Raw genomic sequence first — 27,985 nt, 5'->3', positions numbered from 1 at the left:
ATAGATAACGTATTATCTTCTCGGTGTATCCAGGAAAATGAAATTTTGTCAGAAAATTTTTGGCCAGATCGCTACACTAATCAAGTCAGTTGTACAGTCCCCGTCTAGCAGCCTCTTTAAGTTCTGTTCTGGAAGTAGCGCAGAAAATTGTTTGTACGAACATAAAAACGCCTAACCGGAGAATAATCAGGGATAACTAAAGCCGCGCTTCTGGCAGGGTTAGTGAAGTTAACCGGCGAATAAGTTTTGACAAAGGCAGGAATAGTTCCAGAATTAGTCATGACAAGATTGCTTGTTAGAATGAGGCAGAAGAAGAAATGGGGACATCACACAAATTAGGGAAGAATATGACGATTCCAAATTTATATTAAAATCTCGTACTGCTACTTTTTGATCTCATGCTCGAGAAACCGGAGCGTATGAGTCAAATGTGAAACTATTTTGTAACATAAAGCTTTTTCCTTGTAGCATGTCTAATAGGCATTTTATGTTGGTCTTCGTGAATTACATTCTGTCGTGTTATAAAAATGACCATTGTGCCAAAACAGTCCCGTTTATTTGGTGTGTGTTACAATTTCTGCCGTGTTAGAAATGCCTATTTTGTTTTATCTAGCAGACAGTGGCAAAATAGACGTAATCAGTATTGGGTACTATTTGTATTAACAGCAGACTACGTTATTTCGATTTTTCATGTAGGAAAATGTTTGACGAACTTTGAGGTAATAGGTTCTGTCACAGAAAGGAAAGCACACCATGTAAAGCTGTAGCAAGATTAGAGAGAAAACAGTGCTAGGAGCTAAGGATTGAAGAAATGTGTAGTGTAGTGCTTGTCTCTTGTCTTTACTGGTTTTATGTATCCTATATTTAATATTACGTCACCCAAAACAGAAAGTTATTACCTAACAGGCAATAAAGAGTGTAAATTTTCTGTTGAGTTCTTGTCCTCCCGATTACAAATAATCCCATCCAGTATTAATTGCGAGGTGTTTTTTTTTTTTTTAAGAAAAAAAAAAATAACTAGGGGCAGGGTGTCAAACTGGACGACTGGGAGCAGGAGAGGCACCACAGGACATTTTAATTTCCACTGTCCTGAATATAGTTTGATGGCATACAGTACAAAATATACACGTTTCAATTCCATGGAGCGAAATACAGTGACGTGCGATAGAAGAATGCTGTGTGAAGAGGGTGGCACTGCACTCCGGCACACTTAAGAGCAAATAACGTGCATTACATTTCCTAGAACGTATTTGTTTTATGTATCAGATTCTTCAGAAAGATGTGCGCTACAAAATGAACATATTTTTGAAAATTCGATTTTTTAAATTTTTTGACATCGTATATCAAACGCTCGAGGGAGGGGGGGCGGGAGGGGAAGCGGGTTGCGGGGGGGGCGCCACTATCTTAGTATTGCCCCAGTTCGGAAATATTGTAGATCCAAGGCTCATGCGCAGAGCAGTCTGAGTTATAGTGGGGAAGTGTGTAGTCCCACGTGACCTGTGTTTACATTTAGTGAATTTGCTGTTTCCTCTTCGCATACTGCTCTCACTTCAAATGAAAACAAAATGGATTTCTGTGGCCGGGAGCTATCAAGTGAATTAAAATACATTCACATAATTATGGAAGGCTAATATACATTATTAGTTTCAGATTTTATTTTATTTCCACTTTTCTGACAGGCATGCATTAATCGCCTTGTAGAACAATTAAGTTATTTTTGTCGGTTTGCTAAAGAAATTTGGGTTTTATTAATCTTTTATGCTGATGCAGTCAATGTGTTTGAAACAAAGTGTTTAGTTCCACACTATTGGCTAATTTCAACTGCTCGCTGCACTTCTAGCACATATGGCATTATGCCATAATAAAGAATCAAAAATGAGTTAATACAGTACTGGTACCCCAAGAAAATTTACATCCCGAAACCCACACTGAAAACCTTAATATCAGGTCGAGGCCTACTTCATTGGGAATCTGGACATACGAATGTACTCTTTAAGTATGCACTTTAAATGTGCCATTATAGTATGGTTCACGAAATTCTGATGCTCTTGGAGTATCCTCTGATTTCTTCTTTTATGACATAATGTAAGATCTTGTAATGTTTTACATGTAAGACACATATGGGCTTCCTGCGTCATAGCAGCTGCCAAAGCGCAGTGGCGCGTTATCTGGCACTCTCCGATGACTACTGAAACGAACCTATTTCTAACAGGTTGCGGGAAAATGTTGCGAATGGTGGTTTGAAAAGCGTTACTTTCAAAGTAAATTTCCTTTCACACAAGTTGAACTATGTGCGAGAATGTACGATGAATTTCTTAAACCACAGAGCGTTTGATGACGAGCCATTTAGTAGAAGTATTTCGAGCCCAGAAGATCTGACATTCATGTTGTTATTATGAGCAAATTGATGGTAGTGCTACGGGAAGCTTTCTTTCCTCTGCGCTAGCTAATTTATTTGTGGATAACTTTGAGGACAAATCACTGGACTCGGCTAAATATCACATTTGTGTAATATATCTTAAAGCGTAACTCGCGCAAAAAATATCAACATTATATGTGAAAGCTTTGCTTTTCTTGTAGCAATGCTATGTATATTAATTTAAAACATTAATTTTTCCTGTTTGTGTATCCGTGCTACTTAACAGTGATGTTACTATTAGCTGACTACATCACATGTCCTATGCTCTAAATATCTGCTGTCATCGGCTGGCAGGATCACGTGACAAGAGCTATGACTGGCTTACAAAAGCGCATCACAATCTCGATTACAATGGTTCGGAAATTAACATGCGGTGTTTAGTGGAATTCGAATTTATACTTTCGTAGTATGAAAATATGCAACGTACATGTTGTTGCACATCACAAATCTTTCCAAAAGGAATTTTCTTCCCTAAGTTTCGTTTTCTAAAGTGCTGGGAAATTCTATGCCCGTGTATAAAAACATAACCATTCAAAGGATTAATAAGTTTTACAGTTCCGAGGGAAATATATACTGTCATTTAATAACACGGAAAAAGTGTGTTTTCATCTGGGAGAAAGTGTATTTTTAACCGGGAAATCCGGGAAAAATCCGGGAATTTTTTTTCCTTGTCCACGTATACACCCTGCCACAGCAACATGTCAGGTGTGACAGCTGTGTATGGTCTCCCTGACCACTGCAAATTGCAGAGCTCCACCGAACCGCCTTCTGATGACCTCTGTGCCCAGTGACTAACTGTACTTCTGTCGACAGCAGATGCTCTATAGACTTTGCACAAGCATTTGTGAATATTCCCCGCAGTTTCTTTCTCTGCAGTGAGAAATTCAATGACGGCACGTTGGTTGTAACTTACATCATCTGCAGATGCCATTTTGAGTCTGTCCTGCAGCTATGCTATCTGTCGGAAGTGACAGAAACTTGGTGCGCTCGCTGAGGAGATTTCAAATAACAACATATGTCATGTTTTGCTTTCGTAGCATTGTTTTTGGCTGAGGTAAAAAATGCGGTGCATTACTTTATGGGCAACCCTCGTATGAAGGTCTGACGTACTGTCAGCATTCCATTTTCTCCTTTTACTGCTACCTGGGTACTCTCTATTTTCATATTTTTTGTTTACTATATTCTAGGCAGTTTTGCTAAAATTACTTGTTTCATTTATTTGTTCAGCATGATGATGCCACTTAAGTAGTGATGTAGCAGTTGCAAGATTGCGGATACTGACTATAGTCAGATTAAAATTATTTGATAGTTGACTCTTCACACTTTGTAACTGGTTCCTCCAGTCAGAGTGCCAAGCGTCACTCCCGAACCGTCCGCTGTTGCCTACCCATGCACACACACACACACACACACACACACACACACACACACACACACACACACACACAGTGCTGCTAACAAAATACACACATTTACGTTCCAAGGAAATCCTTGGATCCTTTCGACGGCTGGCTAAAGTGGTGAAGACGGCCTCCATCTCTCGAGGAATGGAAGCCAAGCTGACGATTTGCAGCATCGTACCCAGAGTGGACTGGGGTCCTATGGTTTGGAGTCAAGTGGAGAATCTAAATCAGAGGCTACGTCGACTGTGTGACGAAGATGGTTGTAGATTCCTCGAGCTACGCTATGGGGCGGAAGGTTGTAGGATGCCCTTCGATAGATCAGGGGTGCACTGCTCACAGAAAGCAGCTACATGGGTAGCACAGTACTTGTGGCGTGCACGTGGGGGTTTTCTAGATTTGTTTCCTCCTCACAGGAAACAAACCATTGGCCTGAAAAATTACTAGTTCATGACACTGATGTGAGTGTGCCAACTGTAAAAATTGTTAGTCACATAAAAAAGGTCATTCCAAAGGATTTAAATATGCTAAATCTCATGTTAGTAAATTGTCGAAGTGTCTGTAGCAAGATCCCCAAGTTACTCTTTGAAATAAACAATAGTAATGCCAATATTGTATTAAGTACCGAAAGCTGGTTGAAAACAGACATCAATAGCAGTGAAATTTTGAACTCGGATTGGACAATATTTAGGAAGGATAGGACTGATGCTATGGGAGGTGGTGTCTTCATTGCAGTTAAAAGCTGTTTAAATGCAGTTGAGATCAATACTTGGTCGGACTGTTGTTTTTATGGTCCACCAGCATTGGCAACAAATGTTGCAGAATGTTTCAGGGAAAGTCTTGAGTACATAGGAAATAAATATCCAAACTATCCATTAGTTATAGGTGGAGGCTTTAATCTGGCATCCATTGACTGGGAAAATTACATGTTTATCACAGGGGGGCAGAAGCAAAGACTCCTGTGAAGTTATTCTAGGAGCAATCTCAACATACAACCTTGAGCAACTGGTTAGAAAACCAACTCAAGATGAGAACATGTTACATATCTTGGTGACAGACAGACTTGATCTTTTTGAGGAAGTTAATCTAGAAGAAGGTATTAGCAACCATAATGTCATTGTGGCTTCTATGTCAGCAGAATTTGCAAAAAAAAAAAAAAAAAAAAAAAAAGAAGGTGGGGGGGGGGGGGGGTATTGAAGAGTTCCCTTGTTTGGGAAAGGAAATAAAAGTGTCATTAATGAATATCCTCATAGTCAGCTCCAAGCATTCACCACGGGACACAAAGATATTGAGCATCTTTGGTTGGAATTTAAAGGTATTGTCCACCACATGCGAGAGAAATATGTGCCTTGCAGAAATATAGGGGAGGGAAAGGATCCACCTTAGTTCAACAAACATATTAGGAAGTTGCTGAGAAAGCAACAAGCGTAACATCAGGTGTACCCCAAGCCGCAAATAGTGCGCTCTGCCACACACCGCTCGGTGGCTAGTGGAGTATATATGTAGATGTAGCACTGATCAAAAACTACTGGATCCTTCCGCACAGGACGCGATTCAGCATCATTTTATACAGTCATTATAATCACAAAGATTGGCTTACATTAGATGTACTTTACATGTCACTGCGTGAAGGCTGCAATTAATTGTTGCAACTGTAACACCAGAGTCATAAATAAAACAGTATTTTGCAGTGTAATGACGTAGTATGATGGGTAGCGTATAAAGCTAATGTGATGTGTACAATGTCGAAGGTTTGAATCTTGTCAAATGCAGATACATTTTTTATTTTTCTAAATTCACTTCATTTTCGTTGTCATATTGACTTTTTTGATCTTATTTTTCTTCCTATCATTCTTTCTTCATTTGAAATCTGCTTGTGTTGCCTATAATCTGCAACGAAGTGCAGGCAGGACTACTCATCAGTTGGCAGTGTGGCATCCTATGTAGCCAGTGTGAGGATAGTTTCAGGTAACCAATGACAGTTAGAAATTAGTTTCCTTTTACTGCTGAAACTGAAACTTTGCTGTGGAAAATGGCTATGCAAACAAACATATTATGAAATTTTTCTGTCTTGAGTTTGCTCATAGAGGTTAGACTTAAACGCTGTGTACAAAGTGTCATGATTTTAGTTCTGCCGCAGAGTGTTGATCACCGTTTTCTTGATTGGTGACGGCCTTTTAAGTGTTGCTCCATGTTACACATTAACAGCATTTGCTCCACGTTACACATTAACAGCATTTGTGAAGTGACCCGCCATGTCATTGTGTCGCCCATAACTGAGCAGTAGCCGGCAGCGGGTGTGACAACTCCGTAGTGACAAGTGACAGACATCAACTATCGAGCCATTTTAATTGGACTGTAGGAGACCTGATTTGCTTAACACATTTCTGTCTTCAGCACATGCAGCCCAGTTGGGATCCTCAATTTATGTGTAGTTGTATAATTAAAAATCTGTCTTTTTTATAATTTGGTGGTGTGAAGCATACCCTTTTATTTTTTTTTAAAATCAAACTTTAAATAAAAGTTACTTTACTGTACTTTGATTTTCCATAATCAAAGTTGTAGTTCCACAGGAGAGGTCCCAGCATTGTAATTTTCTTGGAGTAACTGTATCCAATCTTATTTATTTGCTTTTTTTGCAGGAATATCAACATGAAAATGAAGAAGCTTGTAGCCATCACCACTCAAGGTCAAAGAAGTCTAAGAAAAAGAAGAACCGTAGACGATCTCATTCACGGTCTCGAACATACAGTGTAAGTGTTAAATTGTTGCACCTGCCTTTTAGTCTTATCTTGTAACCCTATCACAGATTACTTTTCGCTTGTTACTTCTCATGTGTGCTCGATTTGTCACTATGGACTGAACCAAGGCAAGTGCTACCTTCTGGAGTTGCCAGTATATGACAGTTTGCTGATTGTATTCTTATATTCTTGCATTTCCATAGATATAGAAAATAAAATGTCAGTATGACTGATTTTTAGACCATTAATGTGTTACTTTTTGAAAAAAAAATAGTCTTCTTGTTCAAAGAAGCATGCCTGCAATGTTGGTGTGTTTCACAGAGGTAGAATGTTCAAGCTAGGTGCCACAGTTATAATGTACCAGTGACACTAATTTGAAGTACTTAGAGTGAATTTTACCAGTAAAAGTATATGGGGTACAAGCTATGGTATTCAGTTTCCAGTTTAATTAATAAAATAACAAGTAAATCAGATGTCTGATAGGAGGAGGAGGAGGAGGAGGAGGATGACACGGAGGAGGAGGAGAAGAAGAAGAAGAAGAAGAAGAAGGACAAAAGGTGGACACAATGGAAGAAAGATTATAAAGAAAGAAATGACAGCAAAGGAAGGTAGTTTCCCAAAACTGGAACAATGCTTTAACTGATCTTTTAACAAGAGCAGATAATGCATTAAAAATTATCATCTTCTCTTTAGTGTAAGAGACATTTACTACAATTATCACTAATCACATAGAGAAATTCTTGGATTTTAATAAAGCAAGGGACAAGCTGTGTTTAAAAGTGGATACAGCACAATGGAACACATGAAAGCAGTGAACAAAATTATCTACATCTGTACTCTGGAATCCATGTCATGGTGTGTAGTGGAGAGTATCTTGGGTATCACTATTTTCCCTCCTTTCCTGTTCCATTCGCAAATGGTGCAAAGATAGACTGATTGTCGGTGGACCTCCTAGTGAGCTCTGGTTTTCTAATCACAGGCAGTTTGATGTCTGAGTCTTGTGGGAACATGTGCTCTCAGAGTTTCAACAGCAACCTTTGCCATGATGTGCAATCTCTCTCTTGAAACACCTACCACAGAGTTTGTTGAGCATCTCTCTAATGCTGTGGCACCAACCAAATGCATTCTTCTTCTTCTTCTTCCCCCCCCCCCCCCCCCTCCCCTCCGCTCCATCCCATGCTATTTGTCCTATTTGGTAATGTCCCCAGACTCTTAAGCAACATCATTTGAACGGTGAAGCCGTATGAGTATGAGTTATGGTTTTGTCAGGCATTCATAGATTTTGGGAAACTTGTGAATATATTGCAATGAAATGCATACTAACAACCAGTGGGTAATAAAGCTTTTATTGAACATGTTAGTATACTCAAGAACATGTACAGGAGTTGGAAAAAATATAGAAACACTGAAAACACAACACATTACCATGCCTAATATGGTATAGAAAACCTGTTGGTATTCAAAACAACTTCCAGTTGTTTCGGAATGGATAAATACAGGTCCTGTATGGTTTTCAAGGGAGTCTTATGCCATTCTTCCTGCAAAATAATGGCAAGTTCAGATAATGATGATGGAGGTGGATAGCATCCACACACCGTTCTCTCCAAAGTAGACCTCAGAGGCTGTATAACATTGAGATCTAGAGACTGTAGTGTCAGTGAGAGGTGCGACAGTTCATCCTCCTGCTCACAGAACCAGTCCTGGGTGATGTGATCTGTGTAAATAGGGTCCTGCCATATTGCAGTGCAGCATCACCACCAGGAAACAAACATTATACCATTGGGTGGAACTGATCTGTCAGAATTTTCACAATCCTTCACATTAATGCAGCCTTGCAGAGTAATCATGTGGCCAATGGAATACCATAATATAGCTGCCCAAATCGTCCCCAAAGCCCCACCGTGCTTCATTTGGATAGAAGTTGAAAAAAGAGTGCAACAAGACTCATCTAATGAAATGACTTGCTTGCATTACTCTGTAGACTTTATGGCTTTGACACCACATCATCCTGCTATTCCCTGCGTGTGGATCTCCCTTCGTGTTGTTTTGATGCTGACAGGATTTGTGAGTTGGTCATTCAGTTTTGCAGTGTCTTTTGCAGCTGTTGGCCTCTTATTTTTGTCACAGTTTTCTTCAATGCCCTTCCATCATGATCAGTCGACACACATTTTTGTCCTTGTTGTTACTTAGCAAATGAGGTTTTTCCACTTTCTCTTTATGCACTGTAGATCTTTGATATGGTACCTACTGAAACACCAAATAGTTTGGCTGCCTTTGTTACGAAGTACCTACTATATGAGCACCAACTATTGTCCCACATTCGAATTCACTTAGCTCTGACACAGTGTGCTCATGACTATACAGAACATTGTTGTGATCACAGCTGCCACTTGCAACATACTAAGGACTTTGCACAGATGCCGTTTGTGGTCAAATATGACAGCACAACCTGTAGACTTACATGATCTAGCATGCATTGCTTGTGGTGTTTCCGTATTTTTGTCCAATCCCTGTATAGACATCTTCAGGATAGTGAGAAATTAAAAATTTAAATAGGAATCAACGAGATTCTGTATTTTCAAAGTTACTGTGAGCTGTTTAGTGGAAGTTTCTCCAAATGGTGGGAGAGGGGGGGGGGGGGGGTTGGAGGAAGAAATCATTTTTAATGGAACATATCCGAATCATCAGCATTCTGTTGAGCACCTTGTTCTTTTTGCCTTTGCTGCAAACCCAAATGAACACTAAAAGGAAGAAATTAATCAAGATGTTTGAAGGTAGGCGTGGTAAGGAATTACATAAGACAAAAATAATGTGAAACCAATGCATTGAACAGAAAACAGTATGCATTAACAATGAAGTAGAAACAGTTAATGAGTTTTACAAGGGATGGATGTCTAAAGAAATAAATAGAAGAATAATAATGTGGAGTGCTTTCAGGAAGCCAGAAAGTATATTATCAGTTTTGATTAATTGTTGTGAGAGTGAATTTTCAATCCCATAATCAACCTAAACCTGTGATTTCTCAAAGTATTTGTATGGAGTGTTGCTATGTATGGATGTGAAACGTAGACAATAAATAGTTTAGACAAGGAGAGAATAGAAGCTTTTGAAATGTGATTCTACAGAAGAACGTTGAAGGTTAGATGGGTAGATCATGCAACCAATGAGGTGGTACTGAATAAAATTGACACAACTTGTATAGAAGAAGGGATCAGTTGGTAGGACATGTTCTGAGGCATCAAGGGATCACCAATTTAGTATTGGATGGCAGCGTGGAGGGTAAAAATCGTAGAGGGAGACAGAGAGATGAATACACTAAGCAGATTCAGAAGGATGTAGGCTGCAGTAGTTACTTGGAAATAAAGAAGCTTGCACAGGATAGAGTAGCATGGAGAGTTGCATCAAATCAGTCTCTGGACTGACGACCACAACTATTCAGTGAGAAATGGAGAGACGCGTGTTGAGAATTACAGGGAGAGACAGGAAAATGAACAAATCCATCAGGGAACATACGTACCAGTGAAGTTAGTTTGAAGTACTTAGAATGAAACATCAATAAAAGTCAGTGGGGCAGAAGCTATAAGAGCAGAGTGTAATCTGGATAGAGATATAAATAAGGCAATGAATGATATTCAGTTACCAAGTTCATTAATAAAATAACAAATGAAATGGATGTCTGGCAGAGAGAAGAAAGTGAAAGCAAAGTAAACACTGTGATGAAAATGAAATTTACCTGGGTGGAACATGTAGCCAGGCAGTGGAGTAGCTGGTTTCTAAGAGAGAAGAAAAGACTGAAACAGTGACGTAAAGGTCAGTATGTAGGTGACATTACAAAACATACAGAAGTTGTGTGTGGCTGAAAAGTGTAACAGACGAAAAAATCTAGATCTTGCACTTTGTAAGTGGTGATAGAGAACAAAAGAGAAAGGTATTAACTCAAATCCATCATTTTGATATTCCTTTTATTTTCATTTACTTTGACCAGGCAACCTCGCTCACTGCCACAATCCCTGCAGCAGAATGTTACCTTCTCTAGAATTTGCCTATTTCCTTATCTAGAGTATTGTCTGTCTAATCTAACCTAATGTAAAATTCATGTTTTCCTACCATTTATTGTTAAGTAAAAATAATTACAAAGTTTAGCACTTGAAATGTCTGTGTATTTGAATATTTGTTGGAAGTCCACTATACCCCCGCCGGCGAAACATTGCACTTGACAGTTCGCTTTTTGTCTAGTTAGATTGGCTATACTGTAATAGCGATGTTGCAACAGCAGCCTCTATACACACGGCAGACGATACAGTTTTCCGTCCCGTCTCGTAAATGCAAGTGATTGAGCAATTACAGTGTATATAAAAACTCGTTTTTAGTTGTACTACAATGACAGGAAGTAAACAACCGTATAATAATGCATGTAAAAGCATAACAATGTGCACCCTTTTGATAACGGAGCAAAGAAATACAAAAAACAAGCATCTGATGACTGGTACTTTAAAATCAATAATGTAAGTAGTTTACAAAATAAATAATAACCGAGATTGCAATAAATAACCAATATTAGTAATTTTCACTCACCAATTTACAGCGATAATGGCGCAATTCCATCCAGCTCGCCATCGTCACTGTTGTCTGATTCATCGCCAAAACCGTCTGCATCGTCATCATCAGCAAGACAAATCAATAATTGTTCATGGCCACTGATAATGCCTTCTATTGTCTGTGCTGCTCATATAAGCTTCTGGACGTGCTCTACTTTTTTCTCCATGAGGCTGCATCCACAGTCACAAGAGCTTCACGCAACAGCTTTTCCACCTCTGTTATTGTAAAGGACTTGTTGTTGTTCCTTACATACATTTTTACATCACTCCATATTAACTCAATAGGGTTGAAGTGGCAGTGATATGGTGGCAGCCTTATTACAGTATGACCCTGCACCTTGGCAATTTCGTCTACTACATATGTAGATGTCGTAGGCTTATTTTCTTTAACAAGAGAATATAACAGAACCTTTGTCATACTCGCATCCGCTGCATATTTCGAGCCTGTGACCACTGCACCATAACGTCTTTCCGATCATTTGTGGTTGGGGCTTTGTTCTGTATCACCGAATGATATGGAGCATTGTCCATTACAATTGTTGTAGGGACAGGAAATTGTTTTAAAAGGTTCCTGAACCACTCAACAAATCGTGTGTGATCCATATCTTCATGATAATCACCAGTGTTTATTGATCTAAAAACTAAAAGTGCATCAGGGACAAAAACACTGGAGGAGCCTGCATGGACCACAATTAATCTAGCTCCTCTTTCCGTTGGCTGATGGCCGCTACTGCTGGGTGTGTTATCCATGCAGCATTTACTGACAGCTTCACCGGCATTAACTCACGTTTTGTCTAGCCAAATTATGGAATGAATGTCTCTGCCCACAATTTTGTGTGAGAAAATGCTACGAGCGGTAACAATATGTGCCCTCTCTAACAGTACTTTGCATCCGTCTAGTGTTTTGTAACGGAAACCCGTATTTTTTAGCACAATTTTTGGTGATGTTTACTACCCCTGAAGAGTTCACTTTCTTTTAAAGAGACTAATAACTTAGCTACAGTCGGATACTCTTTTCTGCTGTAGTAAGCATAAACATGCCTACGAATTGCATCAGTCTGGAAAGAATCTAAATCTGTGATAGGACTAGGCTGCTTTTTCTTCTTTCCCGGGGTTGTTAAAAATGTATTATTTGATCCAGACAGCTCAGAATCATTACGGGTCATCTCAGTATCTTCCAAGTTTTCTAGTAATACTCCCTTACTACGGTTTTTGCACTAATTCCAAGAGTTTTCGGCGTACGTTCCACCACTTGATCGGCAGGAATTGATGGCTGTCCATGAATGCTTATGTAGTTTTTCTCCTGCTCGTAAAACTCACGAGTTCTGCGTAGTAACTCCAGTGCCTGGCTATTTAGCGGCACCCCTCGACGCAAAGGATTGTCACTAGGTGAACGAAGTGTTTTCGGTGGCATTTTCGAAGTATGTACACTCACAACGTAACAAAAGTCACAACGATATAGCACACAGTACAACGAAAACACGCGGTAAACAACATACAATTCACGTTGTATACACATTCACTAAACAAAGCCGGCAACGTGGGAACTTTGACGTCACAGCACGTGAGTAACAGCAGTGCTCACTGCGCTGTGATTGGCTGGCGCCCCACGCTGAACGCCTAGCGCCTGTCGTTCTTCACTTGTTACTCTGTTACGCCGCCAACTTCATACGCAGACGTCAAGTGCAATGTTTCAGCGGCTCGGGTATAGATAACTCCCAGGTCTTATGAAGTTTACATTACATGCCTGACAAAAAAAAAAAAAAAAAGCATTAAGCCCCAGAATGGGAGGAGGAAACAAAATGAAACATCACTTGTTGAGAGGGTATGTGATATTATTTCAGTTGTGCTCTTAAAGTTCCTGCAATCACCACTGGCCACGACCTGAAGCCATACCTGATGGCTTCTCATACCATACCACTCAAAAACATCAGAAGAATGGGATATCTCTCTCTAGGCCGCCTACCTGTTCACTGACGGTGGTACCTGGGATGATGCAGAACCACAATTTTTCGAACACAGTGTGATGCACTTCATCAGCACTCTGCGCTTCCTGATCACGGGACCACTCCAAACACAGCCGTTTGTGTTGTGGTGATGAAGGCAGTGTACACACGAGACGGTAATTAGCTAGTCCACCTGATGTAAGTCTCCAAGCAATGGTGTGTGTTGACATAGAATTCTGCAGGGAATCCGTTACTTTTTCTTAGATGGCAGGTGCAGCTGCAGGTGTGGTAGCGTTACGATGAACTTGGTGCACAGTGCAGTGATCCTTGCTTGTGGTGGTCACGTGTAGTTGACTGGAAGCTTGACATCTAGTATGCTCGCCCTCACATTCCTGTGTAGTCGGACATCAGGCCACATCTGTATGCGTCACAAACCTGCATATTGCACATTTCTGCCAGCCAGCCAAGTGGACAAGCACAATTAGGCTCCTTTCAGACTGGCAGGTGCTGATAATGATAATGTTGTCTCACATGAGTATGTGGCATCCCTGTGTCCTTACTTAACATTCGATACTATTCGTGCCCTTTATATAACCTACCAGGCCTGGATACAATACTAAACATAAACAGCACTAACACACTCTGGTGGCTATCCTACCTGTCACAGAGAATTGCAGCTCTGATCCTTTACATACTCAGCGATGGTGCGTATGTGTAGGAAGTTACATTGATATTTGACTGCGTTGTCAGAGTACTTCACTTTGTCAGGTAGTGCATTTAAAGTCTACAGAGTGGTGGAAGAGATTTTTTCCCTATGCACCTTTCCAACTGCCAGTTTCATTGCTTGCAAGTACGGTCAAGATACTTGATACACTACAAATATCAGTTGCGGAAGAGACGAGTCATTGTCATCGTCTAGAGTAGTTATCCCTCACAATAAGGGTCTGCTTGGAACACAAGACTTCCTATCTTCTCCAGTATATCTCCTCTCTTCGGAGTGCTATCTTCCAGGCCCTTATAGAACATTGTCCTTTGGCATTTTCTTGGTTTCCTGGTTTCCATCTTCTCATGCATCTTTCTAGGCATCCTCATCTTGTCCATCCTCTTCCAAAGTCCGTACCACTTTAATCTTTTCCCCCTCAGACTTCTCTTGTAGGGGGTTCCTCATGTTTTATCTCCTTAAAATCTTCATTTCTATCTTTTAAATTTTTGTTAAACCTGACTGACTTCCCAAAAATTTCATTTCACGTTCTCACATCTTCATTTCTCCTTTCTTCCATGATACTCTCTCCCTTCTCACAAAACTGTCAGCTTTCCTTGTATAGTCATGTATTTCTTTGCCATTCTTTCTATTTTCCTGTATTATACCCTCACCACTGCCTTCTCCAGATACTTGTTCTCCACTGTTACCACATGCTATCAGAGTAGCTTTGATACATTACAAAATGATTGTGTATCATGTAAGCCAGTGATATTGTATAGCTTAACAATAAATTAAGAGCACATATGTGGTGTCTGTTCTTATTGACATGTCTGAAAGAACAGACACCATTTTGGTCCTCTGGCCACTATGAATCAAAACACAAAGGAGTTACAGACATTAGCTGCTAGTGGACATTGATTTATATCAATGGGGCAAGTTGAAAATTTGTGGCCGGACTAGGATTCGAACCCAGGTCTCCTGCTTATTAGGCAGATGTGCTGATCCCTACGTCACCCAGACACAGTGGTCGCCACAGCTGTACGGTCTACCCTAGCACACCACCTTTCAGACTCAGATTCTCAACTTACTCCGCACACTACTGGTGTAGTGCCCCTGTTCGTTAGCCTCATTGCTGTGGCATCCTGTCGATTCTCGTAAGGCTAGGGTAGTCCGTGGGGTTGTGGTGACTAATGTGTCCAGATGGCACAGTGGTCAGCGCATCTACCTAGTAAGCAGGAGACCTATGTACAAATCCCAATCCGGCCACAAATTTTCAACTTAACCTATTCATATAAATCAATGCCCACTGGCAGCTAATGTCTTTAATTCTTTGTGTCTTAATTAAATGCACATTTTGGTGCATTAATTGCAATTTCTCCCAAATTTTAATTCGTTGCTTGATACTGTATCGGGGTGTATCAGAATGTGATAATACAAATGACATTTGATCCACAGCAACAAAGTGATTCGGGCCCAGAGGAGGGCCAGCACCCGAGCAGCCGAAGTCGCGGCAGCCGGCGCCAGAGGCACGGCCACAGCCGGTCGGGCAGCAGCTCCGACACTGCGGGCGCCTCGACCCGCCGCGCGCACCACAAGAAGAGCCGAAAGAAGCGCGTCCGGTCCGCCTCTGTGAGTTGAGCTCAGGCTATGGCACCACTCGTGTGCACGTTACTAACGGGCGGCGGTTCAGGCCGTCCTCACTCTGGGTGTTTCCGCGACTTTGGGAATCGAGGCTTTTAGCTTTAGTCGCTCTCTCGGGTAAGGTACCGGGTTCTTTTATGGGTGGTGCTCTTCCTGCGGTGCCCCGCAGTTCTCCTCGGCAGGCGGTTGGCAGATAGAGCAAATTGACTCTCTGTATTTCTCATTACATATGTGAAGTATTGGTAGTACTTAGCATCTGAACAAGTGAAATATAAAAATTGGAGACTAAAGCAGCATTTTCTCATCGTGTAGAATGTGTCTGGAAGCTGAGAAGAAATGGAGTTTGTACAAAGTTCAGCACTGTTTATGTTCTGTAGTATAAAAAGAACCTGTAGTTGCTAGTTTATAACGGTGATCAGTCAGTTACAGTATTTCAATATTCAGAGTGCACGTCAAATAGTCCCTTCTTTTGGAGTGTTACCTATTGTCCTCATTACGTTTTGCTTTGTGTTTCATCAGAGGAATTTATTGTTCCACCATAAAAGCTTAACTTCCTATTGCCATTTCATTGCAGTCACCTGTCACTGTTGCCAGAAGTCTTTTGTCACCCTCAGGTACTAGTCTCCCTGAAACGATGCTGTATTTTGACAGTGTTTTATATGGTTCATTCCTGTGATCATTATAAATTACAGCTGAATTCTGTCACTGCTGTAGTTTCTCAGATGCTGTATTTTATTTCTTATTGGTAATAGCTAATTCTGTGTGGTAGTGATGGTCGCATGTTTGATACAATATGTAGTGTTCATTTTTGTGCCAAGTATTTATTGTAAAATGTATTGCGGTTATCTACAATGTCATATATGGCGTCAAGTATGTTACAGTGTCAATAGAAACTATCTGTACTACATTAGTACAAATGCGCATAGTCCATATTGCGTTGCTTTTACTGTGCTCTTGCCAAGAGAATTATTTGTCAGTTTTGATTTTAATGGTATCTTACAATGAATTGTCAAAGTATTTGGGGAGTAATGTTTGTTGTAAAGACAACTCTTAGGTCTCAGTTATTGAACACTACAAAATCAACCATTCAGCTATACCTTGCAACGGAGCTAATAGCTAAGGAGTCATTTATGTACTTAGTTAAAAATGATCCTTGTATTAACTGCAGATGGACAAACATTTCTGCCATATAATTGAAGCAGAAAGTAAGTCATCAAAACTTTGTGTCTTCTCCACATAAAAGCACATTTACTAATCGAGAACCTGTGTTGGATAGATTCACATGCTCACAGCCTTGCACTTTGTATAAACATGTTGGTGTTGTGATGAAACTTGTGTCTCAGACCATCATTGTGTATTTGAATCTTAATTTCTTTCCAGTAGTACATCACATGAGAAAAAAGCATAATTCTAAAAGCCTGTATTGCCATCTAATTCTAAAAGCCTGTATTGCCATCACATCAGTCACGTTCTAGTTCCCAAAGAGCTATGTGTAAAAAAATTCACTTGAGGAAACTGCCAAATTACAGAGAGACTGAATGGCTTACCAGTAGCAAAATTCCAGTACTGCTGATACACATACACATAAAGAGATAAGCCCTTTTCTGTTTTTGAAATTGGGACAGAAACTAATGGTTCCAAAAGTGAGGGGCAATTTTATTCAGTTATATTGTATCTTATCAATGGTACCCCAAGTTGGTACAGGCCAGCCATTGCATTTTTCTGTAATTTTATATTCCTGCCATATGTAATGACAAAAACAACCATCTTTGAGGCTGAAATAATATGGGTGCTCATTTGTTAAGTATTGGAAGGAACAGAAGTTAATGAACACAGTTTCTGGAAAACATCTTCTGTGCTCTGTCCTGTTTTCAACTTCAACTGTGCCCTTTCCTGTATTGTTAACTGTTGTACTGTGTGACCTTTATTTTATTTTTCGCAATGACTACTTACTTAGTAATTAAAGTGTGCTCTCCTCCTCTTCTGGTCTTGTGTAGTGAGTTGTATTTCTAATTATGAAGTAGGAAAAAAATCTAGTAACACCAACAAAGATCTCCATTTCCCTTTTCAAAAATGTTCTTTGCAAACTTATTAATACTCAGTACATAGGTCGCACCAGTTTTGATCAGCAGTGGCTGTTTCGCATTGTTTCTATGCGAGAACAGTCCAGCTGGTGTAAACCATTGTGCTGCTAGGTACATAGGTTGGTAGCATTTTTTCATAAGTTTAAAAAACACAACAGACACACATAACAAAGACTAGTTATCAGTAATATATTCACTTTCACTATTTACAAAAGTCTGTCAATGCATATGAATAAGTATTAATCCAAATAAGTATTAATGTATTTCTCAGTCCACAGGAAATAAGATTATTCTCAGGAAATACTGATATTCCATGACAGAGTCTTGTTCAGAGTGAAAATGTTTGACTAGGTCAGATTGCTCAGGGGGTGCACAAAGTAAGATTTTTTCTAGTACTGACAACTTTTCACTATTTAACCAACCAAGAATAAATAAAAATGATGTATGTCAACAAGTTTTTGAGACAGAGAGCAATTTGACAGCAACAAATTAATTTCTGCCATAATTTGTTAAGTGTTTCTCCACACACATTTTTACAGTTGTGTAAACATCTATTTAGTTTCATGTTAGTGACTCAGTGGAAGAATACCAGACTGCAAATCCATAGGTCTCAGGTTTCATCCCCAGTCAGTGCTGAGATTTCTGTTTGTCACTTATCGCCTCTTTCACCTGTTGCAATGTTTGTTGGTGTGAGAAATACCTAGACATACAATGGTTTAGTTATGTTGGGCTATAACTGGCTGGATAAGTCAGTTCAATATCTGAGGAAGGCAATGGCATACTGCCTCCAACAGTGTGGAAATGAACTTTTAGGAAGATGACAATGTTTGTTGGTGTGAGAAATACCTAGACATACAATGGTTTAGTTATGTTGGGCTATAACTGGCTGGATAAGTCAGTTCAATATCTGAGGAAGGCAATGGCATACTGCCTCCAACAGTGTGGAAATGAACTTTTAGGAAGATGACAGCTTTACCTTTATCCTTGAGTAGAAATTAGTGATGACCTTATTTCCTTTGACGTGAAGACAATTTCAGTTATTTACTTACTATAATACATTCATTTATCTTGTGTCTGGATTCAGAGAACTGCTAATAAAATGCTCTCATTGGTATTCTGTAAGCTTTTAGTGAATATACAAGCATTCAAAGAATTCTGATTTAACTATCTTGCCATGAGAGAACTAGAATACACATGTGAAGATGGAGATTACAGTGCAATATAGTGGGTGCCACAATTCTTGTCCCATATCCTTCCCCCTTTCATCTCTTACTAGTGTTGTATGTGTAGGGGTAGTACCAAAGAGCAATAAACACTACTCTAGTTATTGGCCTGATTGGGAATTGCATTGTTGTTTCATTCTTATTATGGTGACTTCCATATATATGTGATCATTTGGCGTCTTTGGAGGGAGCTCACGATATTCTTTTGCCACTCTGTAAGGACGTCATAGAAATGTGAGTTCTTGATTTTCATTCCTTTGTGGTGGTGGCAGCTGTCAAAAGCTACAGAATTCCTCAGAACTGTAGTGAGAGATGTTATCACGGAAGTCACCATGGAAACCTCTAAAGATACACTTTATATTTTGTTTCCTGAACTCTTAATTCAAGCCCTTTAGTTACTATCAGGATTTTAAATGCTTAGTGTAGGAATCCAACATTTTATTATAATTACTCGTGTGAAAGAAATATTGAACAAAAGTTCAATGTTTGTGTCATTCCATTTAGATCTACATTGGACTACACAGTTCAGAATTCTGTCAAACTTTCCTCTTAACACACTACTCTCTCTTGTCCTGGTGCTATACATTTTTTTTTATATATCCAAATGAACTGCATTTATTTTCACAGTAACATTTTTACTGATGTCAGTGACTGGAGAGGCCTTCTGATAACTGTTGCATACTGATCTCCATTGTGAATGTCATTTAGGTCAATTTCGAGGCCTTTCTTAACTAGTCGCATTCATTTTGTGATGGTTGCTTTCCCTCAACAGTGCTGAAGATCCTTAGCACAAGTCTTCTGTTGTCTATGTGGACCGCACGACCACTTAGATTAGCCTTCTATTGACACAAGTTATGTTGACAAAGTGTGTGCCTGAAAACTGAAAGTTTGCAGGGTCGAATACTGGTCATTCATCTCACAGTAATGTGAAGCTTTGCCAGGAGCAACATGTGATTCAGATTCCACAATGTAGCTCCATTTCTGGTAGGATTACATCGAATTGGTGTCCAGTTGAAAGATTGTAATTGGTTTTTGAGCCATGTGCAATTATTACTATGGTGCAAGTGTTCCTTGTGTCTGATTCTGTATGCACAATGTTCTTTAACAGACCTTATGATTTTTCTCAGACTCTTTCTATCGTAGTTTCCTAAGTTGTCATTTTCCTACTGTGTTCATTCATTCTAAGTTAAACAGTATCGAAATTCTCACGACGACATTATGGAAAGGATTTGTATCTGCAAATGTTCTTACAGAGGTGGCAGGCTGTCCCCAGTTCAGTGCACCTATTGTTCATGGCCAAATCATTATTATTTTTGGGATTGTCCATTCTCTAAGGTATTTGCAAGTGTTAAGTCTTCTGTATTGATTGGATGGCACCAGGTGCATCTCTGGTGCTTGTTGCTGGCAGTCTTCATCTCAACTGCTAAGTCATTGAAGAAGACTTTGCTCTACACTGGGCATTAAAAAGTGTGATATCTGCAAATTGTCAGATGAGTGTTAACTTTCTGTAATCAATTCTCAATCTAGTCTGTTCTTCACAGTAGGTTCTCCATTCATTCATGAATAACTTTCTTCAGCAGGCATGTAAAGAAAATTGGGTATAGACAGTCTCTTCATCTATTGTCAGTTCTGATCTAGAATTTCGCTGATAGCTCTCTGAATTATACCCTACGGATCATATTGATAAATGTAGCTTACACAAGGTTCAATGTCTTATCGACTAGCCCAATTCTATTATAAAATTCCTTGGATTGACCCCTCACCTGCCTGTTTCCACAGCTCTGCAATAATTCTGCCCTTCTCTTCTGCTATGTTGGATTAGAGTTTGAAACTATCGTGCGTCTCTCCTCTTAGTCGGTGGGAGACTGTCTGGGTTCGTTACAGATTCAAAGTGCAGTTTCTCTGTAGATTCCTTTGAGTTGGAGTTTATTTAAATATTTTGCTAGTGCTGATGTGTGGCTCTGATTGTTCCCCATTTGGTCACTGGGAGGGTACGTGTTTGGGCTGAACAGTGAACAGTGAGTTACCTCTAATTTGATAGCTTGGTAAATCTATTTTGGTGCCCATAATGATGGTATCTTTCCATTTGAGCTGTGCTTGCCTTCTCTCTTTAATCACCTTGTTGCATGTTGTTCTCACAGTAACTATCGTAGCCTTCCGTAGATGAGATCAATCTCTTTTTATCCTCAGTGTTATCTTATGAATGGGGTGGAGTGTCAGAACTTTTGAGTATAGCCGTTTTAATTTCTGCACAATGGAGTGAAATGCACTTTGATAAGTAACAGATAGCAGTCTGAGTCAGTATTGACACTTCCTGATACCCCCACATTCTGTATTTTCTTTCTATTGTCCCTGTCAATAGCGTCTTCATTGTTTTGTGACAAGTATGAATAAACAGGTCTTGCATTTAAAAAATTTCTTGCATTTTAGATTTCTTAAAATACAGTTCCGAGAAAAAATTCATTTTTACTGTGACACTCTTCCCCACAGCTCTCCTGAACCTCAGTTCTTCTAAAAGTGCCTCGTATCTAACTATATTTGTCCGTGGTTTGTTTGAAATTTAATTAACTTTTTTTGGTTCAAAGTTGTGCGAACAACTACCAGTGTACCATTTGTTGATGTACTACACAGAGGCTGCAGTGATAACTTTTTGGGTTGACTGTATTTGGTTAACAGTGCACAATTTACCGCTAGTAAGTATGTCTAGAGCACACGATTATACATTTGATATCCTGGGCTGAAAAGTTTGTTTGGTTAGGTAAGTTCATAGTTAACTGGAAGGTATGTTTCATAGTTTCGTGTAACACACTTTCCTACCCACCACTCCCCACTCCGAACTACAAAGACGTGAACTAGCAAATAAGCAACATACACTACTGTGAGAAATAACTACCGTGCTTCATATATGCACATATGGTTTTAAATCAGCCAGTTTTTGTAACAAATTATTTGTAATACTGCTCTAAATTGGAAATGTCCTAAATTAAAAATTTTTTCTTATATTTCTTGTCCTTCAGCGCTTTTGTTACTTTGATTTTCTTCATCCCATGGCAGTGGAGGATGTAGAAAACTTAGCTCCTCGTGATAGGTAAAAATTAGTTACTATCCCTTCAGCTCCTAGTGATAGGTAAAAATAAGTTACTATCCCTTCAGCTCCTAGTGATAGGTAAAAATTAGTTACTATCCCTTCAGCTTTGTTTATTGATGTAGAAGTATTATTTACGATTGATTGTGAAGAAAGTATGCTTAATTGTCTGGCACTTTGTGGGAGTGTGATGCTAAATTTAATTGAGAACAGGTGCCCGTTGATGAAAGCTGATAGCTTTGAAATCAATCACAAATAATATTTTTACACAAATAAACAAAGCCGAGGGAAATTTTATTATTTTATTGTTTTCATCTCTTTTAGTTTGAAATTGTTCACCTTGTTTTCTTTCAAGTTCCTTTGTGCTTCTAATTCAAATGCACAGATTTCTTCTGTGATATTAGTTTCTCAGTATAATTATTGTCTCATCAGAGATTAGTTCCACCAAGGGAGGAATGATTGACTGCAGTTATTAGCTTTGCTGGTGTGACTTGTACAATTGGATCTACAGGTGTGGCATCCATTCTAAATTATTAGACTGTCTTCCATGTGGGCATGACAAAATTGTAATGGCTTTAGTGCTACTTGGAAAGACAGGTTTTCTGTAGATAACAGGGCCGTGAGAACTGGACATACCAATTTTAGCTAAACTATTTTTCTCTTGTATTGTCAGCCATTATTCTACAGCTGCAACTGAAAATAAACCTTCCTGGTAAATCATGTAAATCTCTAAATAATTCCTGTCTAACATGAATCAACTATACTAGGGGAATGGAATTATGTTGCACTGTATTAACTCTATGATTTATGCAAAATGTAAACATTTGCAAAATGGCTTGTCACATTTTTTTGTTTGCTGTGTGTAAACCATTCCTAGATGCTATTTGTTTTGTACTTTGTAGAAATCAGATTTATTCTGCTGTGCAACATTTTTACAACTTTTAACTCATGAATATATTTGCAGCATAAACTCTACACAACTCAGTTAGTTGACAAAGCCATGTTTGTTGGAAAAATGAAAGAAACTGTGTGTGTGTGTGTGTGTGAGAGAGAGAGAGAGAGAGAGAGAGAGAGAGAGAGTGAGTGCACATGTGCCGGGAGGAATTGAAAATATCGGTGCAATTTCAACTAAGTCGCATTTTTGTGTAGTTAATAAAATGCACTATTCTGATATGTATTAGAAATTTTATTGTAAATAATGCCTTTTAACTTAAATGTTTACTTTGGTGAGAAGTGACTATGAATTTTTTTTTATGTACATTGTGAATTTTATAGGAAAAAACCCGATATCACTGAAAAGTCTTGATTGGTCAGTACTCAGAACCTTTTCATTAAGGAATATGTTCATCTGCTGCTTACTGGGAATGAATTGGTAGAAACATGTCTTTTGCACACAATGGAGACGTTTCAATAAAGTGCCAGTCCGTGTGTTTGGGGTACCTTGTACAGATAAAGTAGTGTCCAGAAATAATTAATGTATTATGTGATACTGTTAAACACAAAATTTCCTTTGTAAATATTTTAGTGCCTACTCAGAATGAACTTTTGTAAATATATACACGTGTCTATGTAAAGTTTACATTTTGGAAATAAAGTATCTAAATTGTAAAATCAGAAATCAAGTACTAGTATTGAATCTTTCTAAATAGTATACATCTTAATTATTTTCCATTTGTTTGTCCAACTCTTTACATTTCTTATTGAAATCATATGTTGTGTTTTTATTTTCTGATAATTTTATGAGAGCAAATGTTTTGGTAGCAGTGTGCACTACTGAATTACTTACCAGTAGGTCACTGCAAAAACACTCAGGGTGTTTAGGGCTTGCAAATGTCCATTACCTGTAGAGATAGATTTCAAGGTTTGTGCTACTGACAATCTTCCTTCTTCTGTTACATTTCATTTTGTTTGGCTGAAATATTGAGTTGAAATTTTCATCAATGGCATTTGCAGAAATGAAGGCACATGGAATTAATAGATGCTAACCAGATATTTGTGTATCCAACCGTTTTTTGTACATCTCATTTGATTGGAGTATGTGGGATTTATAGATTGCATATAGTTTATCAGTTTCCATTCTACTTGTGTTGTGTCTAAAATTAGGGTGAGGCTCTTTGTGTTTCCTTTCAGTATTAAACTGTATGTAACTTAAATTTTACATTGCTGGCCTTGCACACATTTATTTGCACTTTGCTGGTGGATGTTAAAGTTTTGTTCACTCCCACATAATGTCATAGAATTTTTTTTTGCATTGATATAATAATCACAAGCGACAGTTTTTGCCCTGTAACTGCAATGCAGGTTAGTACAACATTTTAATAGATTGAACCATTTTGGACTAAGTTTTTTGATCAAAGGCATTAACTACTTTTTATGCTTCTCAAATGTTCGTGCACTGAAGTTTGTGTTCTTATGCATCAGTTCAGTTAACAGCAGTGAAAGAAAGTAGTTCATTTTGCCATAATTCAGTATTTAGAGAGATTGCTTATAGAGCGTATACTTTTTAGGTACACTTCATTTGAGGCACAAGTTCTGTCTTGTCTTTAAGTGCACATTCTTCAGAAAAATTTTGAACTGCCACTTCTGAATACATTACCGCTCCAAACATTTTTGGGGAATCCATGTATGATCGTCTGAAAGCAAACCAAAAAGGGAATTGGGATAAAACTACAATCTACTGCTTTAATTTTAGTGAAGCAATAAGAAAAGTCTCCTTTATCAACAGAGAAATCTGTGTTTGATGTAGTCATTACTTAACATTTAAAATAATTGAAGTAAGTTTTTAATGGATGTACAAATAGGTTTTTGTGAAATAGAGATTTAAAAGTAATGTTTTTGCAGGAAACAGTTATGTCACAATTCTATTGTAACTGTTTCACAAGATAGATGGAAGTTTTGGTTCTTCAGACATCCAAGACTACTCATAAATGTAAATTAATGACACTTGGTGTGCCTGAAAACCAAATGGGAAGTCTCAATTACCATGGTTTTCAAACACGTCCCCGTCCCCACCCCTTCCCCCTTTCTTCCCCTTATCTTATTATAAGGTAGATGGTTCCAGCAAGAAATTTGAGTAGGTGACATTGTGTGTACCATGTTTAAAGCAAAACCTTTAGACCGAATTCAGCAAAGCTTGTTACACTACATACAGTATAAAAGGTATGATTAGATTGCCAAGGGAGGGGGGGGGGGGGGGGTTGAGATAATCATCAGTATAGTTCTCTCTATAGAATGAATAAAAAAGAAAATAAAAAGTGTGTGGAATGTTCTCAACAAAGAGGTATTATACCTCAATGAAGAGATAATATATGAATTACCTACAAGAAAAAGTACAGTTTACTTGAAACTTAATCAACCAACTGCAGTGAATTGGGTTGATTTGGGGGAAGAGACCAAACTGCGAGGTCATCGGTCTCATCGGATTAGGGAAGGATGGGGAAGGAAGTCAGCTGTGCCCTTCCAAAGGAACCATCCCAGCATTTGCCTGAAGCGATTTGGGGAAATCACAGAAAACCTAAATCAGGATGGCCGGATGTGGGATTGAACCATCGTCCTCCCGAATGTGAGTCCAGTGTGCTAACCACTGCACCACCTCGCTCGGTAACCTGCTGTGAGGACTTGTGACATTAAATCTCAGGCTTTCCAGATGACTACTTATAAATGCAATATGAAATTACTTCATTTTTAAGAAACTGTACATCTCAAGTAAAACATTTTTACAGATCAGAAAATAGAAAGTTCTCTATTCAGACCTGATGTGTTACAAAAAATTATAAAAAAGCTTGAAAGGAGAATAATTCACACTAAATTATTAGATTAAATACTGATCTATGTTACAACTTGTAATTCTTCTTGAAACTGACACATGGCCCAAACAACCACAAGTGAGAAATTGTACTGCTCTTTATTACATATATTGTTTTGTTGCCTTAGGCGTCCTTTCCAAAAATGTGCGCACACAATTTCTGTGTACTTTCATAAAAAGAACACAAGTAGGTTGTAACATGCGATTTGCTTATTAAAATGTGCACATACTCATTAAAAGTAATTCACCTTTCAAAATGGTAAGCAGTGAAAGATATTTATTTTACAGTAGTTGTTGGGTACTCAGTGTGGAAGCTGCTGGATACAAATGGAGAAACAATCAAACAGGCAGCCACCCATATCAAATTACATCTTCTAGTCACAAGGCATTTTCTTCACTGTAGTATTGCCCCTGGCATTGAAGATTATACAATCCCGTTTGTTCCCGACATTGTAAAAAGTCGTCTTAGAATGATTTTTATGCAGTTGATATTCCATATTCAATGAAGTAAAGTTGGATGGGTTCATTTAGATAATGCGCCTTAATTTTGAATTATGCATACTGCATGGTAATGATATTTGTAGTTTTCACCTTAAAACTATAATAGTATCGCAGAATGCAGATGCAGCTGATAAGACCTGACATAGCGTGTTCAAACAAGGTGCGACTAGGAACTCTCATTGCTTCTAACTTTTTACAGTTCACTATTGAATACTTGCAAATCAGAGTTATCAGTGCACTGTCCCATGTGGTAATAAAGGGTGAATAAAATTAGCAGACTACCAATAAAGTGGTATTGTAGTAATAGCTATCTGCTGCTCTTTTCACTAACATTTGTTCAATGTTTGTAGCATGCTTAATTTCATTGTGCAAACTACAAAATGTTACAGTCTTGATGCAGTTTTTAATTGGTGTAATTGGACAGAGGTATTTTGCAATAAATCTGTGATGCACTTCTTTGACATTAACACTTTGTTGCTAGTGTTTCTTTCATATCTGATATTTCTTGAGGCATTGCTAGTTTTGCTAAAGTGGTGACTTTTAAGGTGTGACTAAAAATGTGTGTCTAGGTCATAATGTGACAAAGTGCCCGCAACTTCATATTCATAAGTACACATACAGTTTGAACAGGAAAAATTGAATTTAATGTTCCATTTTTCCATTCTCTGTGTAAGCATATATAAATATACTTTCTCGGAACATGTGAAGTGGCGTAGTAATTCAGCACTGGACTTGGATTTGGAAGGAGTCAGGTCCAGATTCAGGTAGCCTGTGATTTCTGGTAAAGTGCTTAACGAAAATGTTCAGATGGTTCCTTTTAAAATGGACATAGCCAATTGACACCTCCCATCTTTGTTCTGTATGAGCTTGCAATCAGTCTCTTAAATGTACTGTCATTGGAAGCATGACATGGTACAATGGTTCCCTCATACTGTATTCTCACCTCTGTTATTGTTTTCCTAGTATGACATCAAAGTAGTGCTAAACAAAAACAAAAAGCGAGAGTGGGTATGATGTGTACAGAGTTGTAGGTCTGTCTCACACCTGACAGTGTAAAACACACTTGACATTTGTGTTATTTGAGCTACAGTCATTATTGTTAGTATTTATGTTCATACTGACGTGCAAAAAGACCATTCTGAACTGGTAGTAAGAAGCTGTAGTTTGAGTTCAGTAGTAGATGGGGAGGTGGTGGATATTATTTCATTTCCTTGATAGATACGATTCATTCTTTTGAAATTACTTTTGCTATACGGTGAATTTATATAAGAGAGAATGGAAGTAGTATAAGAAATCACTCACCATAAAGTTGATGACTGAGCGGTCGGCAGGCACATTGAGTCACTTAACGTTTCAAACAATGTTGTCCTCGGAAGTAAATCAGAATTAGCTACATATAAATAATCTACAATAAGGGCCCATATAAAAGGGAAAAATAATGGATATAAATATACATAAAATATATAATTGCTGAAACATTCTACAGCCTTTTCAGTAGCATGCAGAATTCGGCGCAGTCACCAGTGAAGGCTGTCATGGGCAACCTTCAACTATATGTTTTACGGTTCGCCTAAAAGCTCCACAGTCACACTTGAAAGAAGCTGTTTTTCCCCACCTATATCTATCATAGTTTGGTCATATTCTGTTTGGGTAGACCAGATTTTGCGATGCTTGTCAAATCTAGTTGGAATGGTGGTAGCAAGGGAATGCATATTATGAAAGGCAGAAGGCATTTGTTTTTTCGATGCCTACAGCACAGTCTGGTCCTCACTGTTGGTGACATCTCAGTGGATTTGCAGCAAAGGCTTGTTCTCGATCTTTTTGAGTTCTCTAATGAGT

At 38.6% G+C, this 27,985-nt stretch overlaps 1 protein-coding gene across 1 annotated transcript in view; it reads left to right on the top strand.

Annotated features, from left to right (window-relative positions):
* LOC126109866 (pre-mRNA-processing factor 40 homolog B) overlaps nt 1–27,985 on the top strand; it is a 176,646-nt gene that overhangs the window by 130,733 nt on the left and 17,928 nt on the right. Inside the window, exons 14-15 of the mRNA XM_049914932.1 lie at nt 6,462–6,572; nt 15,263–15,436. Of these exons, the coding sequence (XP_049770889.1) occupies nt 6,462–6,572; nt 15,263–15,436 (285 nt within the window). The remainder of the gene's footprint in view (nt 1–6,461; nt 6,573–15,262; nt 15,437–27,985) is intronic.

The sequence above is a fragment of the Schistocerca cancellata genome, chromosome 12 (genome assembly GCF_023864275.1).
Source record: "Schistocerca cancellata isolate TAMUIC-IGC-003103 chromosome 12, iqSchCanc2.1, whole genome shotgun sequence".
Lineage (NCBI taxonomy): Eukaryota > Metazoa > Arthropoda > Insecta > Orthoptera > Acrididae > Schistocerca > Schistocerca cancellata.
The sequence above is the reverse complement of the archived record's forward strand: the minus strand, read 5'-3'. Positions and strand labels throughout refer to the sequence as shown.